Below are 27,375 nucleotides of genomic sequence, written 5' to 3'. Positions count from 1 at the left end.
CACTCCAATATTAGGTAAATATTTCTTTATTAAATGATTAATTTCATAAATAAATTCTCTTCACTGATATAAAATTAAAATCATTTACAAATTATTCCAGTATTACATTTCCCCTCCCTCCCCAAAAGCTACGTTTTGATAAATAAAAAACATTCAGTCTTAAAACAGCTGGTTTCTGTTTGCAGTTTAGAGTGCAGGTAGCTAGCTGCCTCTGGGCACTCACAGAGTGTCCCCCTCCCTCGGGAAGGAATGGAGGCCCTTTCACTTACTCCTGTCAGAGGACAAACAATCTTATTATCTCTATTACAACTGTAGAACGGGGGGGGGGAGGGGGGAGATGTAGAGCCAAAAAATACACTTAGCAAATAATTTACAAACAGAAAACAGAACGTCATCCACACGACACGCTCCAAAATGAAGCATAACGGGTGCTCCAGTACTATGAAGCGAGGTATTCCCCAACTGGGGCTGCCTTATGTCCATCCACACCAGCCCCGTTGGCAGTTTTGAAATACCTTAATGCTACTCAGTGATGAGCAAGGCATCTCTTCTACAATGAGCCCCTTCACCCCACCACCCCACCCATGTCTCCAAGATGCTCACACTCTTCCTCTGTCCACCCCACACTAGGAACCCAGGAGACATTCAGTCCCTAAACTTGTGGATGTCATTGAACAGACTGTAGAGGCGAAATGATGCCTCGTTGGGGTGTGGGCAGTTGTAGTTACATTTGCAGGACTGAATCAGCATGACATTCTTGGAAAACATCTCTCCGTCTTCGCAGCGGAATCGCATCTTCACGGTCCTGGTCTGCAGGGGTGTGCAGCACCGGCCGTCCACGCAGGAGCCGCAGTATTTGGGCCGATACTTTTTCACACTGGAGCATCCTGCATAATTAAACCTGACCGGTTCTGGGGATTTCTTGGTCTTGCTGCATTTCTTGCCCTTCTGGAAGAAAGAACAAAGAAAGTCAGGAATGTGATTTGTTATTGTTGCTGTTTGGGGAGGGGTGCATTTAACCACTGTATGAAGCCCAGCAGTGTTAGGCTTCATACAGGCAGTTTCTTCCCAATATACCATGACTTCTCTTTCTCGAAGAGGGAGGCTCATATCCCACCCACGTGCTGGGGTCATGGTCAAGTCCCAGAGGAACTTACTTTGAGGCTGCTGTACACCGGTTGTCCACAAGGACGCACTTCACAGATCCGGGTCTCTTTCACCAGGCGGCATTCTGGGTTGTCATTGGTAACCCGTGTGGAGATGCCAGTTCCGCAGCTCTTGGAGCACTGGGACCACGACGTTGTCTGAACGATGCATTTCTGGCCATGCAGAGGGTTGTAAAGGACTCGCGGTTCCGTGCCAAAGACTAGAAAGATAAATAAATGGAAGACTCCTCAGAGGCATGCTGACACACACTGGTTTCTACCAAGTTGCAGACCAAGAATGAATTGCAGTACAATGTCTTAAGAGCTAGGTTTCCACTTACCAGGAAGCCTCTTCAGCGAGCTGCCTTTTCCAACGGCAATTAACTCATTCTTCCTCGTCAACTCCACCTCTGAGGCATCAAATTCAACGGGGTCATCCTGGTCGTCCAGGGAGTCCTTGATGCTACTGTCTTCATCACAGACCCACTCCTCACAGCACTGCCCACTGACTTTCACCAGCCGGGGGTTGGGGCAGCCCAGGTTGGGGAGAGACAGTTCTTGGGGACACAGAGGAATGCAGCCCACGGCGCCATCAATACATGTGCACTGATGTTTACAGTTGGGCTGGAAGCTTTCCCCGTTCTGGTAGATTCTGGAGTTATATTCACAGGGTCTGCCTTCTGACTGAGCTGTAAAGACGACCAAAAGAGAGAGAGAGAAGGTTAAGGTCCGCCGGCACAGGCTGAAACTCATACATATTTTCCGCTGTTCAATTCAGTGTATGGTAAAGTTCCCTACAATCCCCCGGAGACTCCAGAGCTGAACAATAAGTTAGTCAGGAATCACTTTTCCGTATGCGCTTTTCGCTGGGCCCAGACACACTGAATTGCATTCCAGACGGCTGAAATCATGCGCCTTTCTGCCAAGCTACCATCAACAAAGCGTCACCATACATGGTCTCAAAATTACTAAACTTCTGGACTATGGGGACTATTATTTTTTTAAAGGGGCCAAACCACAAGCCTCTTACCTCTGCAGATCCCTTTCAGAGCCGTGGAGCTGGCGCCGAAATTGCATTCCAGCCCCTTGGTGTGGTCGCAGGGCTGCGTTTTGCTGCAGTCCTCGTTGAGCTGCTTGGCGCAGACCTTACAGCAGCCACAGCCGTCCCGGACCAACCCGACTCCCGGGGCGCACTTGGGCGCCTCCAGAGGGCAGTGGCAGGCGGCGGGGCAGGTGGAGAGTGCCTAGAACGGGGAGAAGAAACGCGTGAGACTGTTTTGCCTGGCTCCGAGGAGGCGCCTAAACTGCCCTAGGCATGGGTCTGGCTCTGGGGCTCCATCCACCTGGAGTGTCTTGATCGCGTCCAGCCACCCGGCCACCCCGGCGGCTGCGCCCCAGGCGGAGGCCCCCCGGACAAGTCGTCAGGGCTTAGAACAAACTTCTTAGTCTAACTTTCCCTTCTGTGGACGATCCGGGCCCAGGGAAAGGGATGGGAGAGGGCGGACCGAGAAGCCGTGGTTAAACATGTCCAACTCACCAGCCTGGTCAAGTGGAGAAGGGTGACGGCGACAGCGAGCGCCCTGGCGGTGCTGGAGCTCATTGTGGCGCGCAGAAAGAGCCGGGGCGAGCGCGGCGACACGAAAGCCAACAAGCCGGTGAGCAGCGGGATCGGATGCTCCGGGAGCGCGGTGAGGACGGGACCGAGGCTGCCGGCGTCCTTCTTTCGCGGTTCTGGCGGAGGAGGCGCAGAGGTTGCAAGCGCTTCTCTGGGGCGCTCTCGCTCACGGTCTGCCCCGGCGCCGAGAGCCCGCCCTTTATACGCCTGCCTCGCGCCGCGTGTTGCAGTGACGTCGGCTCTGTCTGCGCGGTCCAGAATTCTCAAACATCTCAGGAATGTTGGTTGGCGCGGGCTGTTGCCAAGCACCTCCCCTGGCTCCATTGCACCTTTCTCCCCCCCTCTTGTCAGATCTATTAAAGAAAAAAAAAAGTTCATCTTTTCCACTTTAAATAAGGACTTTCATTTGGGGAGGGTGGGATGCTTAGGGCGCGAGGGTGATGATTTTGATGAAGAGTATATGGGGGGGCGTGGTGTATGTGTTACTGGGAGCACTTCAGATCTTTGGGACGGTGGGAGGACCTGAGAGGGAGGAACAAAAGTGGTTTTGTTTGAGGATGCCTAGTGGACCCGGCATCTGCCGAAGCCCTCACCCGGGAACACAGGGAGCTGTTTGCTTGTTTACAACAAAGGTGAGAGTAAAGTTATCTACCAAGAGTCCAAAGGGGAGGGGGAGTTGGTCTCTGAGCCAGGAATCTATTTGTGGACTTCAAAGAGGCATGCTCGGATCAAGTCCCAAAGCTGTGGCATGATGTTTATTAGCCAAGAGAAGTGTATTGCAAATTAATACTCAGAGTGGCATTTATGAATGAGAGGGTGGGGGGAGCTTCCCTTTCGGCCTGGCAGATTTCCAGCCAGAGGTCTTCCCTCATCCCTCCCCCTATTTTTTTTTTTTTTTTTTGGTATGTTGTACTTGTTTGTTTTTGGAGGTTCCCATTTTTAGTTCCAGCCCACTGCCTGCGTTGGAAATCCAAGAGGAAGCGAGTGCAGGCAGTTCTCCCGGAGCTTGACTTGCACTTCCTCACGGATGGGGGAGGCTGGGTAAACCCTGCTGGCCTCTCTCCCCGGACTGGCGGCGGTGGAAACTGAGCAGCCAAACCAGAAGCCGAGGAGACGACCGTGGAAGTGATTTGTCCTGAAATCATCAGGTGCAAAAGCTGCCAGGACAAAACAGATTCCAACGGGACTGTTGTGCCCTTTGGAAAGCTGGAAAAAGACTTTTGGTGTGTGTGTGTGTGTGTGTGTGTTGTGTGTGTGTGTGTGTGTGTGTGTGTGTGTCCTTCCATTTCAAGTGAAGTGCAATGGCTCTCTCTCAGTTCAGAAAAATGAACAATTTGGAGGGCAGCATTCTGAAATAAAAGTTAGATTGTATGATCTTATTAGACACACCTGGTAACCCCTTACAAGACCCCTTCAAGGACTCCTAGTGCCATTTATAATCTTTCATGTTTCATAATCTGTCTTCTTATGTAATTTTAATATGAAATGGCACTAGCTGCCCCCCACCCCCTATGCTCTGGGATAGCTTCTCTTCTCTTCATTTTCAATAGTTAGGGCCTGTCTGCCTTCAGAGCTCAGTAGTATTGCTTAAAAGAGCCTTCGTTCAGTGCTGCCTTCTCTATGACTGATTCCAGCCAGCACAATGAAAGCTATTGGGATGAACGCACACTCCATTGGAGGCAGCCTTTACAGGGAAGAGTTAAGTTCATTCATTGCAAAGTATTTGCTAGGGGCCTGGGATCTCTGGCTTTCTGGGTGTGGGGACTTTTAAAGACAATGGGTTCTCAGGTGTTATGCAAATAAAGCAAAGCCCCGGCCCTGTCCCCTAGGCCAGCCGAGACCTCAGAGAGCAGTTCCTCCTGCCTTAATGGTTCATTGTTTCCGTCTTAGAGAAGTGGCTGGGAGGGGAGGGGAGGGGTGGAGGGTGGAGGGTGGAGAAGGAACAGTACAGGGTAGAAGGAGGGGATGGAGAAAAAGAATGGAGACGAGGGTTCCTGGCTTCTGTTGTGGCGTCTTTTCTATTTGACTTCATGGTTGTAAGTATTTCCAGATGGTGAATCAGACACCAGACGTAACAATATTTCCATATTTGGGTATAGCAGTAGCCTGCGTTTTTAACATTTTTCTGCCTCTGTTATCCAACCACAAGGCATTCTTGACAGCTTCAAATGTTGTTAAATATAGACTTAACTTCTGTTCCCAGAGCAGGAAATTCTTTGGAATTCCTTGTTTTTCACGCAATCTGTCTATCACGATTTAAAATAAAGTTACAGTGGATGACCCAACTGGCCTGGATATACTGTGTTCTTTTGCTGGGGGAGGGAGGAGCAGCCGAGAGGTCCAGTATACTGCACAGCGCTCAAACGGACACCCCATTCCATAGCTGCCTTAAAAAAATCAGATTAAAGTTTTCTATTGAGGATGTGTGGAGTTTTGTTTCTGGTCTCCAACTGGGCAATCTCAAAGAATGGGATTGTCCCAGAGGAGAAACCCCCGAGAACATTACCGTCGGCTGCCCATTTAAGCAGCCGGTGTGTGGTGGGAAGGGGTGGGAAGGGGAAGGCTGGAGTCCACCAGGCCAGGAGCTGCTGCTGGAGGAGGAAAGGCTGCCGCAACCTCTGCCCACCCTTGCAGACCGCATGCCCTGCTGCGCCTGCTGCTAACCAAGAGGAACAGCGGCTTCTTAAATCCTTGCCTACGATGGTCCAGCAAGCCCAGACGTCCTGTCGCCTTCTCACCTCCTCTGCTGAGAGCTACAGATCTTCCGATGACAGACAAGGAGGGGATGTGCGAATGGTGTGGTGAGTGTCGCTTCGGGTGTTCATTTGCATGACTCTTTCCCCCACTGTCCCTCCACGGCCGGCCGGCCGACGTGTTTCTTTGAGCCGCAAGCCACCGAGAAAGGACTGCTTGTCCTCTGTGGCTCCTGGCTTGGGCTGAGAGGTGGAGAGTCTCACTCGCAGCTGCCAGGGAAGTTTAGATTACCCCGAGAAGGTTTCACTGTCTGGCAGCAATTGAGACTGATCATAACCCGAACCTGTCCACTCCAGCTTCCTAGTTTAGTGGGTCTCACTGCGCGCACAACAGAATCACGCAGAGGGTTGGTTAAGTCTGATTGCTAGGCCCCACTCCAGAGTTTCTTATTTTAACATTTTAACAAGATTCTAGGTGGTGCTACGGGTCCCACTCCTTGGACCACAGGAGTGCTCCCCTCTCCTCTTCCTCCCTCTGTGTCCTCTCTCCTCCCTCCCTTTGTCTGTCTGTCTGTCTCGGTCTCTCCCCTCACTCTAATATCCCCACCCACTTTCCCCCGCCCTCACGCGTGAGATTGTGTCCATAATCAGATAGGGGCTTGCTCACAACTTCACTTTTTATAGCCACATTGACAGTGTCTGCAAGAAGCTTTAAGGTGGCACTTGCTCGTCACCCAACAGTTTTGCATCCCTCTTCACTCCCCCACCCCCACAACGTGCGGTGGTCTGGGGCAGGGGTGGCTGGGATTATGGTGGTGGCGGCGGAGGGAACTGAGTGACAGACTTGCGGGTCGGGAGGGCACGAGGGCACCGGGCCTGGGCCACCGGGATGGGCCCTGCCGCCGCCGCCGCCGCCCCCTGCGGGCCGCTGGCCTGCCATCCACACTCCCGCGGTGGCCGCGACTCGAGGTTTCCGGCGACGCGCAGCACAGGACGTTTCCAGCCTCGGCCCATATTTGGTGAAAGTCTTTCGAGACTCCGTCATCGGCTCCGAGGGGGCGGCGGTCCTGGGAGCGTGCCCGGAGACCGCGCTCCCGCCGCGGCGTTCCTGAAAAGTGCATCCTGTCCGCCCTCGCCCGGGTCCCCGTGTCGTGGGGGACCCCAAGGCTGGCGGGAGCCGGGCGTCCGCAGCCTCAATCCCCCGCGGCCGCGGCGCCGGAGAGCAGAAAGCAGGCCTGCACTGTGGGAGAGGCTGGTGGCACAGGGCGCTGCAAGGACTATGTCACTTTTCCCGTCCACCCCGCTAGTTCTCCCGGCGGGGCAGCAAGGGGCCGCTCCGTGCCAGACTTGGAGGGTACGCCCAGGAACCGGGGGCTGGGACTCTGTGTAGGAAGGTGGCCTTTGCTGAGAAAGGAAGAATCCGGAGGGGGCGGGGAACTGGGGCTGTCTGAGGGTGGTCCCGTGACGTCCCGAAGAGCCTGGATTCTTTTATCTTCCAAAAGGGATACAAGCTGTAGCTCATTCTGTTTCTGAGTCCCCTAAAACTTTCCTTCCTTCCTTTCTTCTCCGTCTCTCTCTCTTTCTGTGCCCCCCAAAACACACACACACACACACATACACACAGGGTTTCTCTGTGTAGCACTGGCTGTTCCGGAATTCACTCTGTAGACCAGAGGGCCTCAAACTCACAGAGATCCGTCTGCCTCTGCCTCCTAAATGCTGGGATTAAACGCGTGCGCCACTGCCTTTTTTTCTTGATTCCACTGCACATCAGAAAGGAGGCCTGGAAAAGCAAAACCCCAGCTATCCTTTCAGGGCCAGCCTCCGGATGCCCCTCCTGAGAATGGCTGTGTCACTAGCACTCACCATTCCACACACCACGTCCAAGTTCTGCAGTACAGTCGCTCCTTTAGCACTGCTTGGCTGAGGCACATGGCCTTGCTATATCATTCTGTATCTGAAGGAAGAAACAGAACTCCAGAAGCCCAGTGGCTAGTCACAGGCCACTCAGCGTGTTGCACCAGGGCATCTTGGTTCAAACCGCTCTTGCATTTAGCTATAGGCCTACATAGTGCCTCCTCCTGGTTCTTTAGCTCCTTCAGTACCCCTTCTCCTGGAAGTTCCCTGTAATTCTATCACTACATAGCCAGACAGTCTAGGAAAAATACACCAGATAGAACAATAGCTAATACGCTAACTGATCTCTGTTGGCTTTAAGGATGTCAAGGGGTTGGGGGAGGAGTTTTATTTTAACAGACAAGTCTAAATAGAAGTGAGTTACAGGGGATTTTAGGGACCATGGTAAGATGGCAGGGAAGATATTTAAGGGCGCACACCTTGCAAACCACATTGACTAAGCAGTCCATACCTGTGGAGGAAGTCCTGGCCTACCTGGAATGAACTGCATTTATTATTGAGTTAAAGTTTCAGTACCATTTACTTGCTGGTTCATCAGTTTGCTTTTAGCTGTTTTCAGGCCCCCCTCCACACACACACACACACACACACACACACACACACACACACACACACACAAATACACACAGATGGTGAGTAAAAACATACTTATATATCAAAAGACCAATTCTTCATTTTCTGAATGTCAGGTTTATTTAGTTCATGAAATATCCTGGCTCAGTGCTAGGCACCAGTGACATACAAACCAGAACTTTTAGCACCGACCTCCCCTGGAGGGTGCTCGGAGGAAGAAGCAGGCTTGTGGATTAGGGCTGCTGTGGAGTAGAAAGGTCAAGTAAGGGCCTGCTATGGGGTACTACATTTGGGACAAAGGCAGCAGAGCCATGACCAGATACAAGAACAGTGTGGCTGAGCCACAGGGTCACCTTAGCGTACTGGTCAGAGATCAGGTGATACCTGGCTTGGCTGTCACAGCATCAGGATTTTGCTGGGTGTCTGCCTTGCTTTCTGACTTGATAATGGGATGACCCCAGTCCAGGGGACACACACATTCAAGCTGCCGCAGGAACTCTAGGTCAGAGTGCCATGATTGAGGATGAAGACTGGCTGATGCGTGTCCTTAGTATCGGGGGCCGTTGGGTATGGGTAAATGAACACCACGGCCTATTTTCTCCTATAAAAGAGATACCCGAGATCAGATGTATTTGTGAGGTCTTCAGCGCTTTAAAATATTGGCAGTTAGCTAAAAGGTTAAAACACCATTTTGACTGATTCTAGGGAACCCCAGAAGACACCTCACAGTTGCTTGTTGTGATATTCAGGCTGCAGACCTCAAGGGACTTCTCTCTGATGCTCTGGAGCTCCCAACTACCTGTGAAGTGTCTAAGGGTCATTGCCAAAGTGGTCAGAAGTGAGAACATGGCCCAGAAACTAAAGTGCTTGCCATCCAAGCATGAGGACCTGAATTGGGATCACCAGAACACGTGTAAAATGCTGGGTGTGGGGGACTGGAGCAATGGCTCAACAGTTAAGAGAACTTGTTACTCTTGCAGCGGCCAGGAGTTCAGTTCTCAGCCCCTACATGATGGCTTGCAATCATCTGTAGGGGGACCTTTCTCTCCTGACAGCTAGTTCTCAAATAACCACATAGACACTTATTATTAATTATAAATGTTTGACCGATAGCTTAGTCTCGTCACCAGCCAGCTCTTACAACTTAAATTAACCCATTTCTATTCATCCACGTGCTGCCTGAGGCTCCTTTACCTCACCTATGAACTTCTCATATTGCTTCTTCCTCATCTGGCTTGCGACTCTTCAGACTCTGCCTTTCTTCCCAGCATTCCCTCTGCCCCCCAAATCCTGCCTAGCTATCTGCCAATCAGCTTTTTATTAACAATGAGAGCAACACATTTTCACAGTGTACAGAGGATTATTCTATAGCAATCATCCATAATTCCAGTTCCAAAAGATCTGACACCCTCTTCTGACCTCTACTAACACCAGGCACACACATGGTGAGCATACACGCATGCAGTCAAAACATACAAACAAAATAAATCTTAAAAAAAAAAAAAACAACTGGACATGGTAATCTCAGCACTGAGGAGGTGGTGATAGGCAGATCTCTAGAGCTCATTGGTCAACCAGTCTAGCAAAATCAGAGGGCTTCAGTTTAGTGAGAGACCCTGACTCAAAAAAAGTAAGTTGCTGTCAGCCTTTTAGATCATTGCTCTTGGGATGCAGAGGCAAGCAGATCTCTTTGAGTCTAGGGCCAGCCTAGTCTACAGGGCAAGTTGCAGGTCAACCAGGACTACACAGTAATACTGAGTCAATATAATATACAATAATAATAATAATTAACAATGAGGAAGAGAGAGGCCTAATATTGACCTCTGGCTTCCACAGAGCTCCCCCCCCTCACACACACACACACCAGAACTGCCACTCAACTCTTGGTTGTAGAAGTTTGTAACCTGTCAGTAAAACTTGCATTTTCTTATTTTTTTAATCTCTCCCCAAATTCCACTCAGTCTTCCTCTTTGCTCTCCCCTGAGTCAGTGTTGTGAGCAGCTGGCACTGTCTTGGCAGCATGGCAGGAAACACTTTTCTTAGGGCACCCGTATCCAATGGGAACCAAGTCTGTTTATTTCCTCTGCCTGGCGCAGGGCCACAGGAAGCCCGGCATTTGTATCTGAATCCCTTACCTTACAGAACTTCTCGTCTTGTGCTAACACGGAAACATTTCACTGGAAAGAACTGAAAGGCACCTCCCACCCCACCCTGCAATCTATCTTCTGGAGATGATTGAGCAATTTGAAATACAGTAATTATAAGTCACTATCAAAATGGGCTAGCTCCAGATTCAGGGAATCAAGAATTCAGCCTCCACCTCCTGTGTTTTATTTCTGGAAATACCTTCCTCTTAATTACCCACTTTAAAAAAAACCACACACACCACATTAGGAATTCAGAATGGATTTGATTTGGGCACAGTAGATGAGCACACAGATAGAGCCTACAGATAGATTGAGATTGAAGCCTTTCTTTTGTGCCAGCTTTTTACAGGTCACGGGGATTAAGTATTAGGGAGGGTTCTGACATTGGGTTGACTGTGTGAAGGAAGACATAGAATGTGTGTTAATCCTCAGCCTGATGCTAGGCACACAGAAAGTGCCTAATAAATTACAATTACCCCATTGCTAAGCACTATCACGATCCTAACTTTTATGATAATTAGCATAAATGAGCTAGCCTTATTCTACAAAGTATTTTCCAGTCTGTAGAGTAGATGAACTCAAGCTATATATGCATGTATATGCTGTACTGACAATGCAATTACAAAAACACCTCTAGCCTAGTCTTCTGACCTGCACTGGGATCCAGAGACCATCCGATACAGCACGCAGATGCCTTGCCTACCACAACATTGCCATTTTGTCTGCGGCCTTCCATGGTGGTGAGGACTGTCAGATTTGTCTTGGTTTCCTCCGTAATAAAATAAAAGGGTTGGGCTAGTTAAAGAGACAGAGAAGTGTCCCCAAAGGATCAGCTAAATAAAACAAACAAACAATGAAGTGCTGTGTCTGGGGTGAGGTCAGACCTCGCTGCTACTTGGCCTCAGCAAATGGGGCAGTTGGAACTGTCTATGGAGCCCGCTTTTTGCCCCAGAATATGTACATTCCGCTGAACTTGGTAAATAGTCCTGTGGTGTATTTTTTTAAACTTGGAGACAAGGAGGCTTCACTAGAAGTGTGTAACTAGTGCACCCATGAAGGCAAGACTCTCAGGAGAACAGAATGGCCTGGCTTTCAAGGACAGAATGGTATGTGTGCATCTGTGGAACCCACCTTAAAATTCAGAAACCAGCTGGCAGTTTCTGGAAGTCTCCATAGTAACTGACTGACTATCACTTCAGTTTTTTTTTTTTTTTTTTCTAGATTGTGTCTTCAGTTTATTGTGTTTCCAGGAATTGTGGACCCCCAGTTTCTATGAGATGAGAATCTGGCAATTAGTGAGTTAATAAAAATCCTTCTCTTTAGGGTCCTGCCTGCGTTTGTTCCCATTTCCTCTGGGGGACACAGACAGAGACAGAGAGAGAGAGGAGGTATGAGAGCAGAAGAGCCTCTCAAAGACTGAGAGAGATCGCTGCTGTAACTTAGTCATCACCACTGACTTTGTTGCCTCAGGCAATCAAAGCTGCTACTGCCCAGCCCACAACCTGACCTGTGGCCACCTTCACAACAGTTACAACCGTAGCACTCTCCAGGTACCAGCAAGCACACCCACTGTGTGCTTCTGCAAGCTGCCCTGGGCCTCCTCTGGTGGGGGGTGGTGCCTTAGGTCATGGCAAGCTGAAAGCAACTTGAAGCTCGTATGAACTATTTCTTTGGTTAGGTTTCAGCTTGATTGTTATTTTTTTAATATATATAAATTTTATTTAAATTAGAAACAATCTTATTTTATATATAAATCCAAGTTCCCTCTCCCTCCCATCCTCCCATACCCCCCCAACTGACCCCCCCATCCCATCCCCCATCCACTCCCCAGGGAGGATGAGGCCTTCCGTGAGGGATCATTAAAAATCTGTCATACCATTTGGGGCAGGGCCTAGGCCCTCCCCTGTGTATCTAGGCAAAGAGAGTGTCCCTCCATGGGAAATGGGTTGGTGCATTAGGGATACATTCTGGTTCTACTGCCAGAGGCCTCAGACTGCCCAGTGCTCCTAGCTGACACCCACGTTCAGGGGGGCTGGTTTGGTCCTATGTTGGTTCCCCAGCTGTCAGACTGGGGTCCATGAGCTACCACTTGCTCACATCAGGTGTTTCTGTGGGTTTTCTCAGCATAGTCTTGACCCCTTTGTTCGTCACTCCTCCCTCTCTGAAAATGAATTCAAACTGGAGTTTGGCTCAGTGCTTGGCTGTGGAGCTCTGCTTCTGCTTCCACCAGCTACTGGATGAAGGCTCTAGGATGCAAAACAAACAAAAAACTGTTTTTGACACTACTGATTCTTAAAGGACAAAGAAAATGTATGTGTTCAATGCTTGAAATTTCTGAGGCTCTGAGAAATCTAAAGAATTACAAAGTATAACAAAATACTAGGATGCTGAAGACCAAGGATAAACAGTTCGGTTCCATCTAATAAACTTGAAACATGAGACTGGCTTTATACTGAGCAGAGAATAATATATTATCTGTGCCATAGTGGCTCTCAAAGCCCAGGGAGATGCATATGCCCCCAAAAGGAACACCAGGGCTGAGGAGATGATGGGGACACCAGGGCTGAGGAGATGATGGGGACACCAGGCTTGAGGAGATGGCTGGTGGGTCAAAGTGTTTGCCTTGCAAGCTGAAAGCCTGTGTTCAATCCTGGGAGCCCACACAGAGAGCTGGATGAGGTGGTCCATATCTTTATCCCAACACTCTCATCTTGAGATGGAAGGCAGAGAGAAAGGAGAATTGATCTGAGGCTTGAAGGTTAGCTAGCCTGGTGTCCGAGGTATAGCAGAAACAGTCAGGGAGCGGAGACTTTGCCGTAACAAGGTATGAAGTGAGACCTGAGCATTGTCCTCTGACCCCTGGGAAGATGCTATGACATGATTGTTCCCACTCACAGACACATACACCCACACGCAAACTCACAGACACATACACCCACATGTAAACTCACAGACACATACACCCACACGCAAACTCACATACACATACACCCACATGTAAACTCACAGACACATACACCCACACGTAAACTCACAGACACATACACCCACACGCAAACTCACATACACATACACCCACACGCAAACTCATAGACACATACACCCACACGCAAACTCACAGACACATACACTCACACATAAACTCACATACACATACACCCACACGTAAACTCACAGACACATACACCCACACGTAAACTCACAGACACACACACCCACACGTAAACTCACAGACACATACACCCACACGTAAACTCACAGACACACACACCCACACGTAAACTCACAGACACATACACCCACATGTAAACTCACAGACACACACACCCACAGGCAAACTCACAGACACATACACCCACACGTAAACTCACAGACACATACACCCACACGCAAACTCACAGACACATACACCCACACGTAAACTCACAGACACATACACCCACACGTGCTCTCAATACCCTCATACACACACTTACATACACATATGTGCAATACATACATACATGCATGCATGATTCAGATCTATAGAAATAGATGAAAGCAGCGCCATGGCATGGGTCCACACTTCAGGAACAGTGTGGCCATGACGCTGCGGGCGGGAGTGCAGATGGATCAGGTTTGCCAATGAAGCCACCCTTTAAAAATGAAAGTACTTGTTTGTGTATATAGTTTAACAAATGAGAAGAGGCTGTCATAGTTCTTCCTACCACACATGTTCTGTTTGAAGCCGATGACTGAGAGAACATGTGCATTTCACAGAAGATTAGCAAACATCTGGAGGAGAAAATCCTGGCGTCAGGGGTAGGATGTGTGCTCTGAGAGGGCCTGGGTTCCAGAGACTGAGCTGCCTGTTGCTGGGACTCCGGATGACTAAAGCCCCTTTCTGAGGAGGAAAGAGAAGTGACATTTATTTGGCATCTACCACAGGCCAAATGCCTTCAAACACTCAAGAAATCCTCTCAGGTGGCAAGAGAGCTAGCTCTGTGGGTGAAAACACATGCCCCCAAAGCCTGAGGACTGGAGTTTGACCCCCGGAGGAAGCCTCAGGGGGAGGAGGGGACTGGCTCCTGAAGTTTCCCACAGATCTACACAGATCTACACACACAGCTACATTTTGTACACACACACACACACACACCACATACATCCCACAGCAATCCACAGCTACATTTTGTACACACACACACACACATACACACACACACACACACACACACACACACACACACACGTTATCACATACATCACACACATATATATCACATGCATCACACACATACATGCATCACACAGGCACACACATCCATCACATACATACACATATACATATCATATACACATACGCACATAGATGACATGTATTACATACACATACATAAAGTACTAACAATTTTTTAAAAATTTCGAAGCACCCTCTGGGATGAACTTTTCTGACGTCTTCCTAAGCTTAAGAAGCTGAGTTTCAGGGGGCTAAAGAGCTGGCTCACTGTTACCAGGCATGCACGTGCATGCAGGCTAAACAGCCATACGAATAAAATAAAAATAGATGAACCTTGAAAAAAAGAAAAAAATTAGAGTTTCAGAGAGGTTAATCAGGTGATTACAATGTGGTCCTTGGGGACTCTAACTCGGGCCTGTGTCCTTTCCATATCCCTGTGACACTATGCTAATTCTTTGAGTTTCTTTGCAAGTGTTTCTCTTTTTATTTTAAATTTGTATTTATCTGTGGTTTTTTTCCCTTGGGCAGGGTGTCATGTGGTCCAGTCAGGCCTTGCATTCACTGTGTAGTGAAGGCTGGCCTTACTATGTAGCCAAGGCTGGCCTTCAACTGGTCTCTTGCAAGCACCTCCTAAATCCTGGGAGTATAACCCTGTGCTACCACCTGGATTTTATGCAGTGGCTGGGGATGGAACCCAGGGCTTTGGGCATGTCAGACAAGCACTCAGCCAACTGAGCTCCATCCGCAGCCCTTGTGTTTTAAGGATTGCTACCAGCACTGTGTTTTTATGGAGCCAACCCATCAAGCTCTCCTACACTTTCAGATCCATAATCCATAGATGACTCTTCAGCATCTAAAGGGAGATGCAAATTGGAGTGAGTGGGATCATTAGCATCAGGGTGTCACCACCAGCACCAGCATTACAACCAGAGAACAGGTGGTGATACTAAGCCCGCACGTGTTCTTGTGTGTTTTCCAGGCACTGTGGAGCATGGTTTAGATCCATGTAAGCTGTTTGCCAGGGACAAACGACAAACCCCAGAGGATGTAGTGATCATTAGAAATAATGGAAGAAGCATGATTGGGGATTTTGTGTTGAAGGAATAAAGTGTAGGCACCATGGCAGCTCAAGGCTACTGTAGAGCACTGTGGTATGATCTGGCAGAACACTTCTAGAAGATAGATAGGTAGTTGTGTTAAGAGGACATTGGACAGATATATTGAAAGGCGTGTTGGAGTGTGGGCATATGCGTGTGTGAGGGTGTGTAATATAGATATGGATATATGAGATATGTACACATACACTTACACACATACATAAACACATACACTATATATATATATATATATATATTATATATATGGAGGGAGAGACAGAGAGACAGAGAGAGAGAGAGAGAGAGAGAGAGAGAGAGAGAGAGAGAGTGCCATCAGGCACCTCTGGCTGTCGTAAGCCCTGAGGTTAACCATCAAATCTCCCAGAACCTTAGTCTGTTCTTTGCTCTCAGCTTGGGTCTGAAATCTTATTTTCAGTTAAGTCTATAGGCTTTTCTGTGGGTGTTATATATGAACCCTTACATTTCAAAGGTTCCTCCATGGCCTTTTAAAAGAACATTTACAAGGTGGTTTGGCTGTGCTAGGACTGGAGGATACAAGAATTACGAAGATGGTGAAATGAAACTGTGTTGAGGGTTCCTCTTTGTTCTCTGGAAACCGAGGCATGCCCTGTTCATTAATCTCAGCCTAGGATCCAAGATCCAGCCTGAAGCTCCCATACAGTCTTGGGGAGGAACAGGCATGGCCAGTAATGGAGAGAAAGTCAGCATTCAACCTGAGAATGGGGTGTGTGGGGTTATGTAAGGGGGAGAAGCTGAGGGCAGCAACCGATGGCCACGCCCCCAGAGACTCCTTGTCATTTCTCGTTACCAGTTCCATGTGTGTCTCTTTTCTCCAGGCTTTGTATGTTTTCTAGGTCACAGCTCTCTTGTTCTGACTAGAGAAGTCCTTGCCAGAAAGGACTAACTTTCACAGTGTGGCCATCCTATCAACGCAGCTTTAATGCCTGCGACCCTGGAAACTGGAGCCAGGGAGCCAAGAGAGAAATACGGAGGTGGGCAAAGGCCCAGGGAAGACTTCTGCAGGGGCATGGAACGAGAATGGAGACAATCTCCACTTACAATCTTGTCTCCAGTTATTAGTCATTAACCCTCTGGAACTAAGCTCACTTAATTTAGTACCATGCTGGAAGCCTTATAACGTGACCTACTTCCGCAGGCCAGGGACGTCCAGGTCTTGATCCTCAGTAAATGCCTCCCTGTTGGAACACAATTTGGTGTCGGCTCTTAGGAACTAAGAAGTGTGCCGAGTGGTGAGTCACCAGCAGTCTGCTTTCTTCCAGAACACCGTGGGAAAAGGATGGGCAGATGGAGTCAGATAAAAGCCAGACCCACCCAAACTCTCACGGAGGGATGGCAACAAGTATGTCTAAAATAAATGCTTTAAAAATCTAATCTCAGAAAACAGGTAGTAAGCCTGTCTGTTCCCTGGTTTCAGTTTGGGTCCGGAGTCTTGTTTTGTTTGTGGGTAAATCTCCAGGCTCTCCCATTTGCGTTATCTGTGAATGTTTATGTTTCCAGAGGGTCCCCTCTTGGGTGTTAAAGAACCTTTATGAAATGTCTGTGCCATGCTGGGACTTGAGGATGCAGTGATGACTAAGATGTGGGCTCAGACCTTGCTGAAGGTGCAGCAGAGAGGGGAGAGAGCTTGTGGGAGCGCTGAGCGCCTATAAGCATAGTTAGTAAGGAATTTGTAAGCATACAGAATGCATGAGCCACTGATGCCTGAGTGCGACCACATGCTCAAAGACTTGGACTTGGGGCTTCTCCATCACACTTGGTGTGCTACTATTGAACCTGCAAGTTTCCTTCACAAAGCTTCCCAGGGCAAACTTCATGCTCCTCTGATTAGATTGAATTGACTGTTTAGGACATAGTAGCAAATGAGATGAGGATTTCTAAGGACCTTCTATTCACAAGGGGAAGGATTTTTTATTTTTAATTTTTATTTATCTATTTATTTATTTATTTATTTATTTTACCAAAGATCATTCCACTTTCCTTGCTAAATAACCCAACTTCTTAATGTTTATAGCTTTTGGGAGGAAGTTCTATCTTCTGGTTCCCTGACCACAGCTAGTGGTGGCCTTGTGAATTATACTCTTTGGCTTTACCTGAAACGGTATGTGATAGAACCCTAAGTTTTTGCTGAAGAAAGACGAGTCCAGTCATTAGAAGCTTGTTCTCAATAGAAGTGGATAGCCTTTTGGGTAAGAGGTTTTTAGCCCATTATCCCACGTGGTTTGATGGCATTTAGGAGTGTTCCATCATCTTTCTTGATCTGGCATCTAACTTGCTTGCTTTCCTCTCTTCTGTCTAACTTTCTTCTTTTTAAAAGTGTCTTAATGTGGAAGCTGAGCTCACTGATGTGAGTCCCTGTTATTTCTATTGGGTTTTGTGTTTTTGAGACACAGTGTCATGTACCCCAGACAGCTTTGAACTTGCGATGTAGTCAAAGAAGATGATGACCTTGTGATTCTCCTGCCTCCACGTCCAGAGTGCTGTGATCAGAAGTGTACACCACCATACCCAGTTTATGTGGTGTTATGACTTTGTGGATGCTCAGAAAACGCTCTACCCATTTTCTCTATCCCATTCTGTCCCTACTGTTCAATGTGGCAAATATCCCTCTACTCCTGCTTTAACTGGCTCCCTCAACTTTTGTTTTGAGACATGGTTTCTCTATGTAGTTCTTGGCTGTTCTGGAGTTTGCTCTGTAGACCAGACTGTCTCAAAGAGATTCATCTGTCTTGGCCTTCCCAGTGTTTGGATTAAAGTCACAATATTTTATATACTGTGTGTGGTGATTTGAATAGGAATGACCCCATAGACTCGTGTGTTAGAGTGCTTGACCCATAGGGAGCAGCACTGTTAGGAGGTGTGTTCCTAGGCTGGAGGAAGTGTGTCACTGTGGGGTTATAGATGTGGGCTATTGTTGGGCTTTGCTTGAGTTCTGAGGACTGGAGCTCAGGCCCTCATGTTTTTGTCTCAAGCATTCACCCAGTAAGTCATCCTCCTGGTACCTCATCAATACCTTTAAACAACAGGTTTGTAACCTGCTTTTCATCTCTGCTACTCCATTTGTTTCTTCTCAGACATTGTAGTTTCAAGCTTAGAATTTTCCCCTTTCTTTTTTTTTTAGCATAGGCTAGCCTCAAACTTTTGATTCTTCTGACTTAGCCTCTCAAGTGCTAAAATTATAGGCACGAGGCACTACACCCACCTTCAATGCAGACGCTTGAGTCAGATCCTTTAAAATATCCCCTGTATTGCTATTTAATATGCTTTATTTCCATGACCTTGTTGCATATATAGAATATAGGCATAATAATTTGTATATGCTTATTTCTATCACGTGTCTAACTTATGAATCTGTTTCTATTAATTTTTCTCTCTTGTTTAAGGTTTTATTTTCTTATTTGTATGTCAGTTTATCTTAGTTACTGTTTCATTGCTGCAAAGAGACACCATAAAAAGGTAACTTTTTATGACATCATTTAATTTGGCACTTATGGTTCCAGAGGGTAGTGGAATCTGTGCCCATTATGGCAGGAAGAATGTCAGCAAGCAGACATGCATGGCTCTGGAGCAGCAGCTGAGACGCCTTATCTGATGAACAGTTGGGTCAGAAAGAGAGGGAACTAATTAGGACTCTTGGCATCTCACGCCTCCATGACACATCTCCCCCAACAAAGCCACACCCCCAGTTCTTCCCAAACAGTTCCACTACCAGTGCGCCAAACATTCAAATATATGAACCTATGCAGGCCATTCTCATTCAAACTGCCTCACTGATCAGTTTTTTAAAAAGATTATTTATTTTTTATTCTGTATGTACAAGTGCTTGTCTACATGTATGTATGTGTGCCATGTCTGTGCCTGGTTCCTGCAGAGTCCAGAAGGGGCATCAGATTCCCTGGAACTGAAGTTACAGATGGTTTGGGGCACCACAGGCTGGGAATCAAACTAAGATTCTCTGCAAGAGCAGCAAGTGATCCCAATCCCTGAGCCATTACCCCATCCTGTAGTGCTCCCAATCCCTGAGCCATCTCTCCACCCTGTAGTGCTCCCAATCCCTGAGCCATCTCTCCATCCTGTAGTGCTCCCAATCCCTGAGCCATCTCTCCATCCTGTAGTGCTCCCAATCCCTGAGCCATCTCTCCATCCTGTAGTGCTCCCAATCCGAGCCATCTCTCCATCCTGTAGTGCTCCCAATCCCTGAGCCATTACCCCATCCTGCAGCTGATCATTTTTGAGTGGATATCAGACACAGTGAAGTTTACCTCGTTGGATGTAAATTTATTTACATTCCTAAAACTCTGCCTGGATTGAGCTATGTGGCACAATTATCTAGAAATTGTTTAAGTCTTTATTTTAAGCCCTGTTAAAGAGCAGAGTAGCATTTAAACTAGGCTAGACCAAAGCAAATATGTCCTCACTATTAATGTGAAACCCTTCTGAATATACCACACAATGTCCCAGAATTTATAAAATTCTTCTCTGACTGCTGGGCACACAAAATATCCCCTGCTCTGCATTTGTTCCAAGTATTGTTCCCTCTGTTCCTTTCCCAGCCTTGGGCACCTTCCTACCCCGGGTGACTGGCTGATGAGTACTCACTGGAAAACGGGAGGATGCCTTCCTCAGATGTGAGTCTGTTTCTGTGCAGCTCCTCACTCACTGTCTGCACTCTCCATGACGGCTCCACACCTTGCTCTCCCTTGTCCCCAGCTGGGTTTTATTCACGAAGGCAGGCTGGTGGGCTGGTGAGGTTGGCTCCCTTTACCTGCTCTGCAGTCTCCGTATGTTTCTCAAGCAGTAAGCTGGGGCATTTCAGATTGTGTCTCCCACCCCAGGCCATTGCTATCTTGATGCTGTTCAATGTCTGTGAGAATCTTACTTTTTTTGAATCTCTCTCTTACTTTTTTTTGTCCAGTTTGTTGTTCTTTGTTTTCTGGGAGAAGGGGGAATCTGATCACTGTTTCTGCAGGTTTACAGACAGTGCAGGTTTCGTGACTGGAATGTTGTTGAGGCTACTGCGAATTCTGTGGGGTTGCTATGGCACTCTACACAAACTGAGTGGCTTTGCACCACTCAGAATTCAATAAGCTTGAGTTCTGAAATAATCCAGGTATCAGATTCTGGAAAATAACCCATCCTTATCTCTTGCAGCTTCTCTGGTTGCTAATGGCTGCTGGTGGTCATTGGCAGCCTGTTCTCCCCCTCTGTCTTCACCTCGCCTCTGATCTGTGTACCTGAGTCCAATTTCCCTCTTGTAATGGATCATTCTTTGAATTTGAATCTACCCCAACCCATGTGATCTCATCTTAATTTAGCAACATCTGCAAACACTCCATTGCCGTCTTTGTTGCTGTGAGCAGACACCTAACCACAAGCTAGACAGCTGGGGAAAGATTTATTTGGGCCCATGGCTCAGATCATAAAGGCCATTGTGGTGGGGAAGGCACTGCAGAGTGCAGGGTGCTTGTGGCAGCTCCTTGATGTAGGAAAGAGCTAGGAAGCAGAGAACTCAGCTGTCTCAGGGCTTAGCCTATCACCGCGCCTCTGTGGCTCCATATCTACTTACTAGGGCCCATGGACAAAATATTCCACAACCTTCCAGAACAGACCCACCAGCTGACCAAGTGTTTATATACACAGCAGACATGAGTACAATTTACAAGTATAAGAAGTTAAGATTTTGCAGGCAGTAGTGGCGCACCTTTAATCCCAGCACTTAGGAGGCAGATTCAAGTGGATCTTTGTGAGTTCGAGGACAGCCTGGTCTCCAGAGTGAGATACACAGAGAAGGATACACAGAGAAACCCTGTCTCAAAAAAAAAATGGGAAAAAAAGAAGTTAGGATTTTAGTATATCTTCTGAAGAAATGTGATTCAACCTACAACAGAAAATTTGTCTTAAATAATAAGTAGAATAACAACAACAAATGACTATTTGAAGGGGAGAAACTTAGAAAGCAGCCTACTTGTGACTTAGCTACTTTGAAATACTCTCTTCTCTTTTCTCCTCCCCCTCTTCTTCTCCCTCCCTCTTTCCCCTCCTCCTTCTCCCTCCTCCTCATTAGACAAGTTCTTATGTAGCCCAGGTTGGCCTCAAACTCACTGTGTAGCTAAAGATGACTGTGAATTCCTGTTCCTCCTGCCTCTGCCTGCCAAGTACTGAAATCACAGGTGTTTGCTACCACATCTGCTTCATGTGTTGCTGGGGATTGAACCCAGGGCTTTACATCAGCCAGGTAAATGTTCTACCAACTGAACTATGTTCCCACACTATCCGTATTTCTTGTCTTACATTTTATAGGTTAAAACAGCAAGATCACTACAACTTCTCACTTTGCAAAAATCAACTTTTCATTCATAGAGGCTCTAGTTGATGTTCTTCCTTTTCCAGTTCATTTTATCTTTGTAGTTTTCCTTATATGCTGTACTTAGGGTAATGACTGCTTCAGTGTCAGCTTTCACTATCGGTATCTTTGTTATTCCTAGGTCTCCTCCTATTGGCTGACCCTTTTTTGTAGTCTAGGTCACATGTCTTACTTCTTGGCATGTTCAGTGTTTTGTATTAGAAACTGACAGCTAGGCATGTCTTTTCATTGAGGTTCTGTTTTTTCATTTTTTCTTTGTTTATTTTGTTGTTGTGTATGTTTTGTTTATTTTGTTGTTGTGTATGTTTTGTAGTTCTGTGCTTTATTTTGCCAAGTGTTGCTAACATGCAGATACCCTTAACCAACCCAAACCCTCTTTGTAAGAGGGTTTTATTGCCCAGGACCAGGACAGCATTCATTCATTCAGGTAATAGTTTGGGCCACTGCTGGGCTGGAACTCTACTGCTCTATCTGCTAAAATGACTTCAGATGTCACACAGGGTTCCTTAAAGTGGCAGGTCACGCAGTCAGTTGAGTGCACGTTTCCGGTGATTTCACTGAGGAAATGAGTTTGGATGTAAACACTTTTCTGGTGTCTTCCAGAATGAGCAATGAGTATGGACCACTTTACTAATGCTGATATACAATAAAAAACTGTTTCCCAGAACACAGCATTTTAGCATAAAGTGCCACCAACAATTTAAAACAACGTCTACTTTGCAACATCCTTTCAAGCACTGAGCTTATTAAATTTGAGTGTGTCTCTTAGGATAGACTATGGAGCAATAGTATTGAAGTTTTTGAGGCTGATGACATGGGATCAGCGCTCAACCAGTTCATTGCACAAAAGTGAGGTGAAGCGTTCCATGTGAGTCAAGAGCTTCTTCTCATAGGACATTTCTTCCAGTATAAGTCTTCGTCACCTCTAGTTTTTCAGCTTTATTCCTGTTGTGTGTGCCTGATGTATGGGCTGTGCACAAGCTATAGTGCACATGTAGAGGTCACTTGTCAACCTTATGGAGTTGGTTTGTTCCTTCTGCCTTCTTTCTAGTCACTGAGCCATCTTGCTGGTCCCCTTTTATGCTATTTTTAGTACAACGTCAAAAATCTTTGTTGTAAACTATAGGGACTTGTTTGACCTTGACCAAGATTTGTAGCCTCTCTGCACTTCAACAATCTTCTCAAAGAGGGTGCAGGTCATATTTCACGGTGTGGTTGCCAGTATTCAATGATACAATTTATATAGAGCTTGCAAAATAGTTCCTGTTACATGTACATGCCAAATGCTCAATAAATACTGTTATTGTTATGTCGACTTTTGTTTTCTAATTAATATAGCTGTCTGGCTACCACTGTGTGTGACATGTGACAAACATGAAAAGCAATTCCTGTGTCTTCATTGAAGATTGGTTTACCCCTGAATCTCAATGTTTGTTCTTTTTCTATTGTTCTTACTCTACCTTTGAATGAAATTCTATGCAGAACCACTTTTCTAAGGACTACTGGACTGTCAAAGCACACTCAGTCTCTCTGACCTTTCCTTTCAGAAACTATAGAAACTGGTTGTTGTCACATGTGGTTTACAGACTTAAGGAGAATAAGGTATGATAAATTTACCCAAAATAGTAAATTCTATTATGGTTATTCTTTCCATATCTCATAAATCTCTCTCTCTCTCTCTCTCTCTCTGTCTCTTTCTCTCTCTCTCTCTCTCTCCCTTAGCTGTACTGGACACATTACCTCATATCATATGTCCAGATCCTGTAGCTGGGTAAAACTGTCTTGTGGCATCTAATTGATTGAGCACTCCTAGAATGCTTTGATGACTAAAAATATGGATGATGTGCCTGACTTTTGTACCCCAGTTCACCCACCCTCCTGTGGTAACATGTGCTTTGGGTACTTTGTCAAGCAAGGACTTGTGTTGACCTACCTCATGCATTGGTTCTAGCTGCAGTAATACTTTGGGAAAGGAATATGATCTCAAAATAACCACCAGGAGAAGTGTGTCACGAAAGGTCACAGCAGTGGGGCAGAGGAAGTTGAACAGAAGATTTCTAAAAATAGACAGCAAGAGATCAAACAGCAGTGACGAGGAACCGTTTCGGCCTCCATTCCCAAGAGGAGGCAGGAGAAGCCGGCAGCCCTCACCACTCTGCTGCCTGTTCCTCCACCACCCACAGTCCTTTTGCAGAAAGGGGGTGGAGTAGCACATGTCTCAGTCCTGTGGATTGATGGTTTTCAAGTGATCTATAGGATAATTTAAAACAAGTCAAGATATGGAGGAGTATGGAGATTCTACATTACTGCCATATTTCTAGCATCACAAGGAAGGTCTGAACATTTCTGAGGTCAACAATCAATAAATGGGACCTCATAAAACTGAGAAGCTTCTGTAAGGCAAAGGACACCTTTAATAGATCAAAATGGCACCCACAGAATGAGAAAAGATCTTCACCAACCCCACATCTGACAGAGGGCTGATCTCCAAAATATATAAAGAACTCAAGAAACTAGACATCAAAAACCCAAATAACTCAGTTTAAAAATGGGGTACAGGTCTAAATAGAGAATTATCAACAGAAGAATCTCAAATGGCAGAGAAGCACTTAAAGAAATTCTCAACATCCTTCTTTAGCCATCAGGGAAATGCAAATCAAAATGACTCTGAGATTCCTTACATCTGTCAGAGTGGCTAAGGTAAAAAACACAAGCGATAGCTTACACTGGAGAGGATGTGGAGCAAGGGAAAGACTCCTCCATTGCAGGTGGGAGTGCAAACTTGTACAGCCACTTTGGAAATCAGTATGGTGATTCTTCAGAAAATTGGGAATTAATCTACTTCAAGACAGAGCTGTACAACTTTTGGGCATATACCCAAGGATGCACAATGATCCTTGTGGTAATAAGGGCACATGTTCATAGCAGCTTTATTTGTAATAACCAGAACCTGGAAACAATCTAGATGCCCCTCAACTGAAGAATAAATAAGGCAAATATGGTACATTTACATGATGGAGAATTACTCAGCTGTTAAAAACAATGACATCAGGAAATTTGAAGGCAAATGGATAGAGTGAGGTAACCCAGACCCAGAAAGACAAACATGGTATGTACTCACTCATAAGTATATATTAGCTGTAAATTAAGTCAACCATTTACATTGTAGAATCCACAGACCCAGAGAGGCTAGGTAACAAGGAGGGCCCAAGGGGGATACCTGAATCTCCCTGGGAAGGGGAAATAGAAGAGATCTCCTGGGTGGACTGGGAGGTGGGTGTGGGAATTTGAGGGGTCAGGCAAAGGAGTGAATGGAGAGGGGGAATACTGAAAGAGACGACTGGAAAACAGTGGGGGTATTATCATCCAGGCACACCTTGGTCCCACCCCTTGGAATCCTGGAACACTGCATAACCCCTCTCCAAATGGCGAGAAGTACCCTGGCTCTACCAGGTGCAAAGGTCCCTATAAGAGACAATCTCTGCCCACTCCCACTCTCCTGCCGCCATTTCTCTGAGGAGGCAGACAGATCTCTGCCTGTCTGTCTGTTTGTCTCTGTCTCTCTCTTCTCCCTCCCATTTCTTTTCTTCCTCCCCCCACTCCCTTCCCCCAATAAAACTTCCTTCCCATTTACGTTCTGCCTGAGTGGCGAATTCATGGGATCCACAAGGTCCCAAGCACCGCATATGATATCAGAGGGTATCCCACAAATCAACAAGGATGACCCTAACTAAGACTCCTAGCAATAGTGGATATATGGCCTGAACTGGCCATCTCCTGTGATCAGATTGGTGACTACCCCAATTGTCATCAGAGAACTTCCATCCAGTAACTGATGGAAACAGATACAGAGATCCACAGCCAAACATTACACTGAACTCATGGATTCCTTCTGAAGAGAGGAAGGAAAGATTGTAGGAGCCAGAGGAGTCCAGTACATCACAAGAAAACCACAGAAACAACTAACCTGGCCTCATAGGAACTCACAGAGTCTGAACCAAAAACCAGGGAGCCTGCGTGGGACCAACCTACAGATATATGACAGTTGTGTGGCTTGGTCTACTTGTGGGACTCCTAACAATGGAAGCAGGGCCTGTCCATAATGCTTTGGCTGCCTCTTGGGAACCTAATCCTCATACTGGATTGCTTTGCCCAACCTAAATACAAGAGAGTGCTTAGTCTTACTGCAACTTGATATGCCATGCTTTGTTGATACCCATGGGAGGCCTGCCCCTTTCTGAACAGAAACAGAGGAGGAGGGGAGCGGGGCAGAAGGGAAGGGGGAGAGAATGGGAGGAGAGGAGGGAGGGGAAACCTCAGTTGAGATGTAAAATAAATAAATTAATTAAAAAAAAGAGGAATCTCTGAGTTTTAATTTCCAGAGTCACATGTCTTTGGGCTCCAAGTTCACGTCGGTGTTTTGCTCTCTCTGAGCTGTACCTTCTGGCTAAGGACATTTGCAAAGCCAAGCACAGAATTTAGTGCACACATAAGAAATTGAGTCAGTGTGTTGGGCCACGTCAACACCATCAGCTACTCCAGGTTCTGTATGGATTTGGTCTGGCAAAGAGACAGACAGTTTAAATATGCTGTCTAACTTTCTCCACAGACATACACCTCTAATAATGAGTTGAGCAGGCTTGGGCCACCTAAGTGAACATTTGTATGTGTATATGTATTTTTATTTTCTAATTCCACAGACTGGGAAAGCAGACCATCTGGGAGAAACCCTATAGTTTCTCTAACGGTGAATTTCCTCAATAGTAGGACAAGCTTACTGACATTTGGCTGAGAGACGGTGGATGTACTGAAGTGTTGCCAAGTACACAGTGCTCTACAAACGGTTCCCAGCTCATGCCGTTCCCGGAAGTCCAGCCTATACCTGCAAGACAACCCACTCCTTCCTAATCAAGGAGGCCTCTCCCCCTCCTCCTCCTCTTGGGTTTTCTGATTGTTTCTTTGTTTGTCTGTTTGAGATAGGATTTCCATGTATGGCTCTGGCTGTCCTGAAACTCACTGTGTGGACCAGGCTGACTTATACTCACAGAAATTTACCTGCCTCTGCCTCCAGAGTGCTGGGATTAAAGTCGTGCACCACTGCACCTGCCTTTAAAGAAAGTCCCTTTCATTCATTCCAAAACTATTCGCAGTGTCACTCCAGTGTGCAAGGCACTGTGCCAGACACCAAGAAGCAGTTAGACATGAGTCACACCCAGATCCTGTCCTTGGGGAACTGGGAGGGCAAGCCTGCAGATAAACAGAGAAAAATAAGCCACTTGGGTTCTCTGACTTAGCTGCTGCTCAGTGCATAACTGAGCATAGTAGGTCGTTTACAAGTGATTTGCAGTTCTTAAATATTTAAATATCAGCATGCATGTTAATTAACTAACATCAGTCTGCTAATAGAGTAATTAACATATATGCTATTACTACACAGTCCAGAATAGTGGGAAATGCCTCTGACACCAAATGTTTGGGGTAGGCACTCTGAGGCCTTTTGGTGATAAAGGGGGACTAATCTCAGCCTTTGCTAGACATCAAATCAGTCCTCATTATGCTCCCCAAG

General features: G+C 46.7%; 1 protein-coding gene and 1 long non-coding RNA gene across 5 annotated transcripts in view; one reads left to right on the top strand and one right to left on the bottom strand.

The window, feature by feature from the left end:
* Window positions 1-397: 397 nt before the first annotated feature.
* Window positions 398-2,928, bottom strand: Ccn1 (cellular communication network factor 1). 2 transcript variants are annotated; one of them, XM_027395906.2, is made up of 5 exons: window positions 2,683-2,928; window positions 2,176-2,389; window positions 1,487-1,834; window positions 1,158-1,366; window positions 398-945 (listed from the first exon to the last, which is right to left on the bottom strand). In XM_027395906.2, the coding sequence occupies exons 1-5, from the start codon at window positions 2,743-2,745 to the stop codon at window positions 646-648; spliced, it is 1,134 nt and encodes a 377-aa protein (XP_027251707.1). In that variant the 5' UTR covers window positions 2,746-2,928; the 3' UTR covers window positions 398-645. The 2 variants fall into 2 exon arrangements, with proteins under 2 accessions (XP_027251707.1, XP_027251706.1); XM_027395905.2 differs by having other exon boundaries at window positions 398-948; window positions 2,683-2,923.
* A 96-nt stretch (window positions 2,929-3,024) lies between these two features.
* The window catches only part of LOC118237663, a 45,974-nt gene continuing 21,623 nt past the window's right edge, over window positions 3,025-27,375 (top strand). Inside the window, exons 1-3 of one of the 3 annotated variants that reach the window (XR_004771859.1) lie at window positions 3,025-3,392; window positions 3,704-4,796; window positions 5,395-5,561. This is a non-coding gene — a long non-coding RNA (uncharacterized LOC118237663). Of the gene's footprint in view, window positions 3,393-3,703; window positions 5,292-5,394; window positions 5,562-27,375 lie in introns of all 3 variants that reach the window. The other 2 variants (XR_004771858.1, XR_004771860.1) reach the window with 2 other exon arrangements.

The sequence above is a fragment of the Cricetulus griseus genome (assembly GCF_003668045.3).
Source record: "Cricetulus griseus strain 17A/GY chromosome 1 unlocalized genomic scaffold, alternate assembly CriGri-PICRH-1.0 chr1_0, whole genome shotgun sequence".
In the NCBI taxonomy this organism is placed as follows: domain Eukaryota; kingdom Metazoa; phylum Chordata; class Mammalia; order Rodentia; family Cricetidae; genus Cricetulus; species Cricetulus griseus.
Note: the sequence above shows the minus strand (reverse complement) of the source record. Positions and strands in the feature narration are given on the sequence as shown.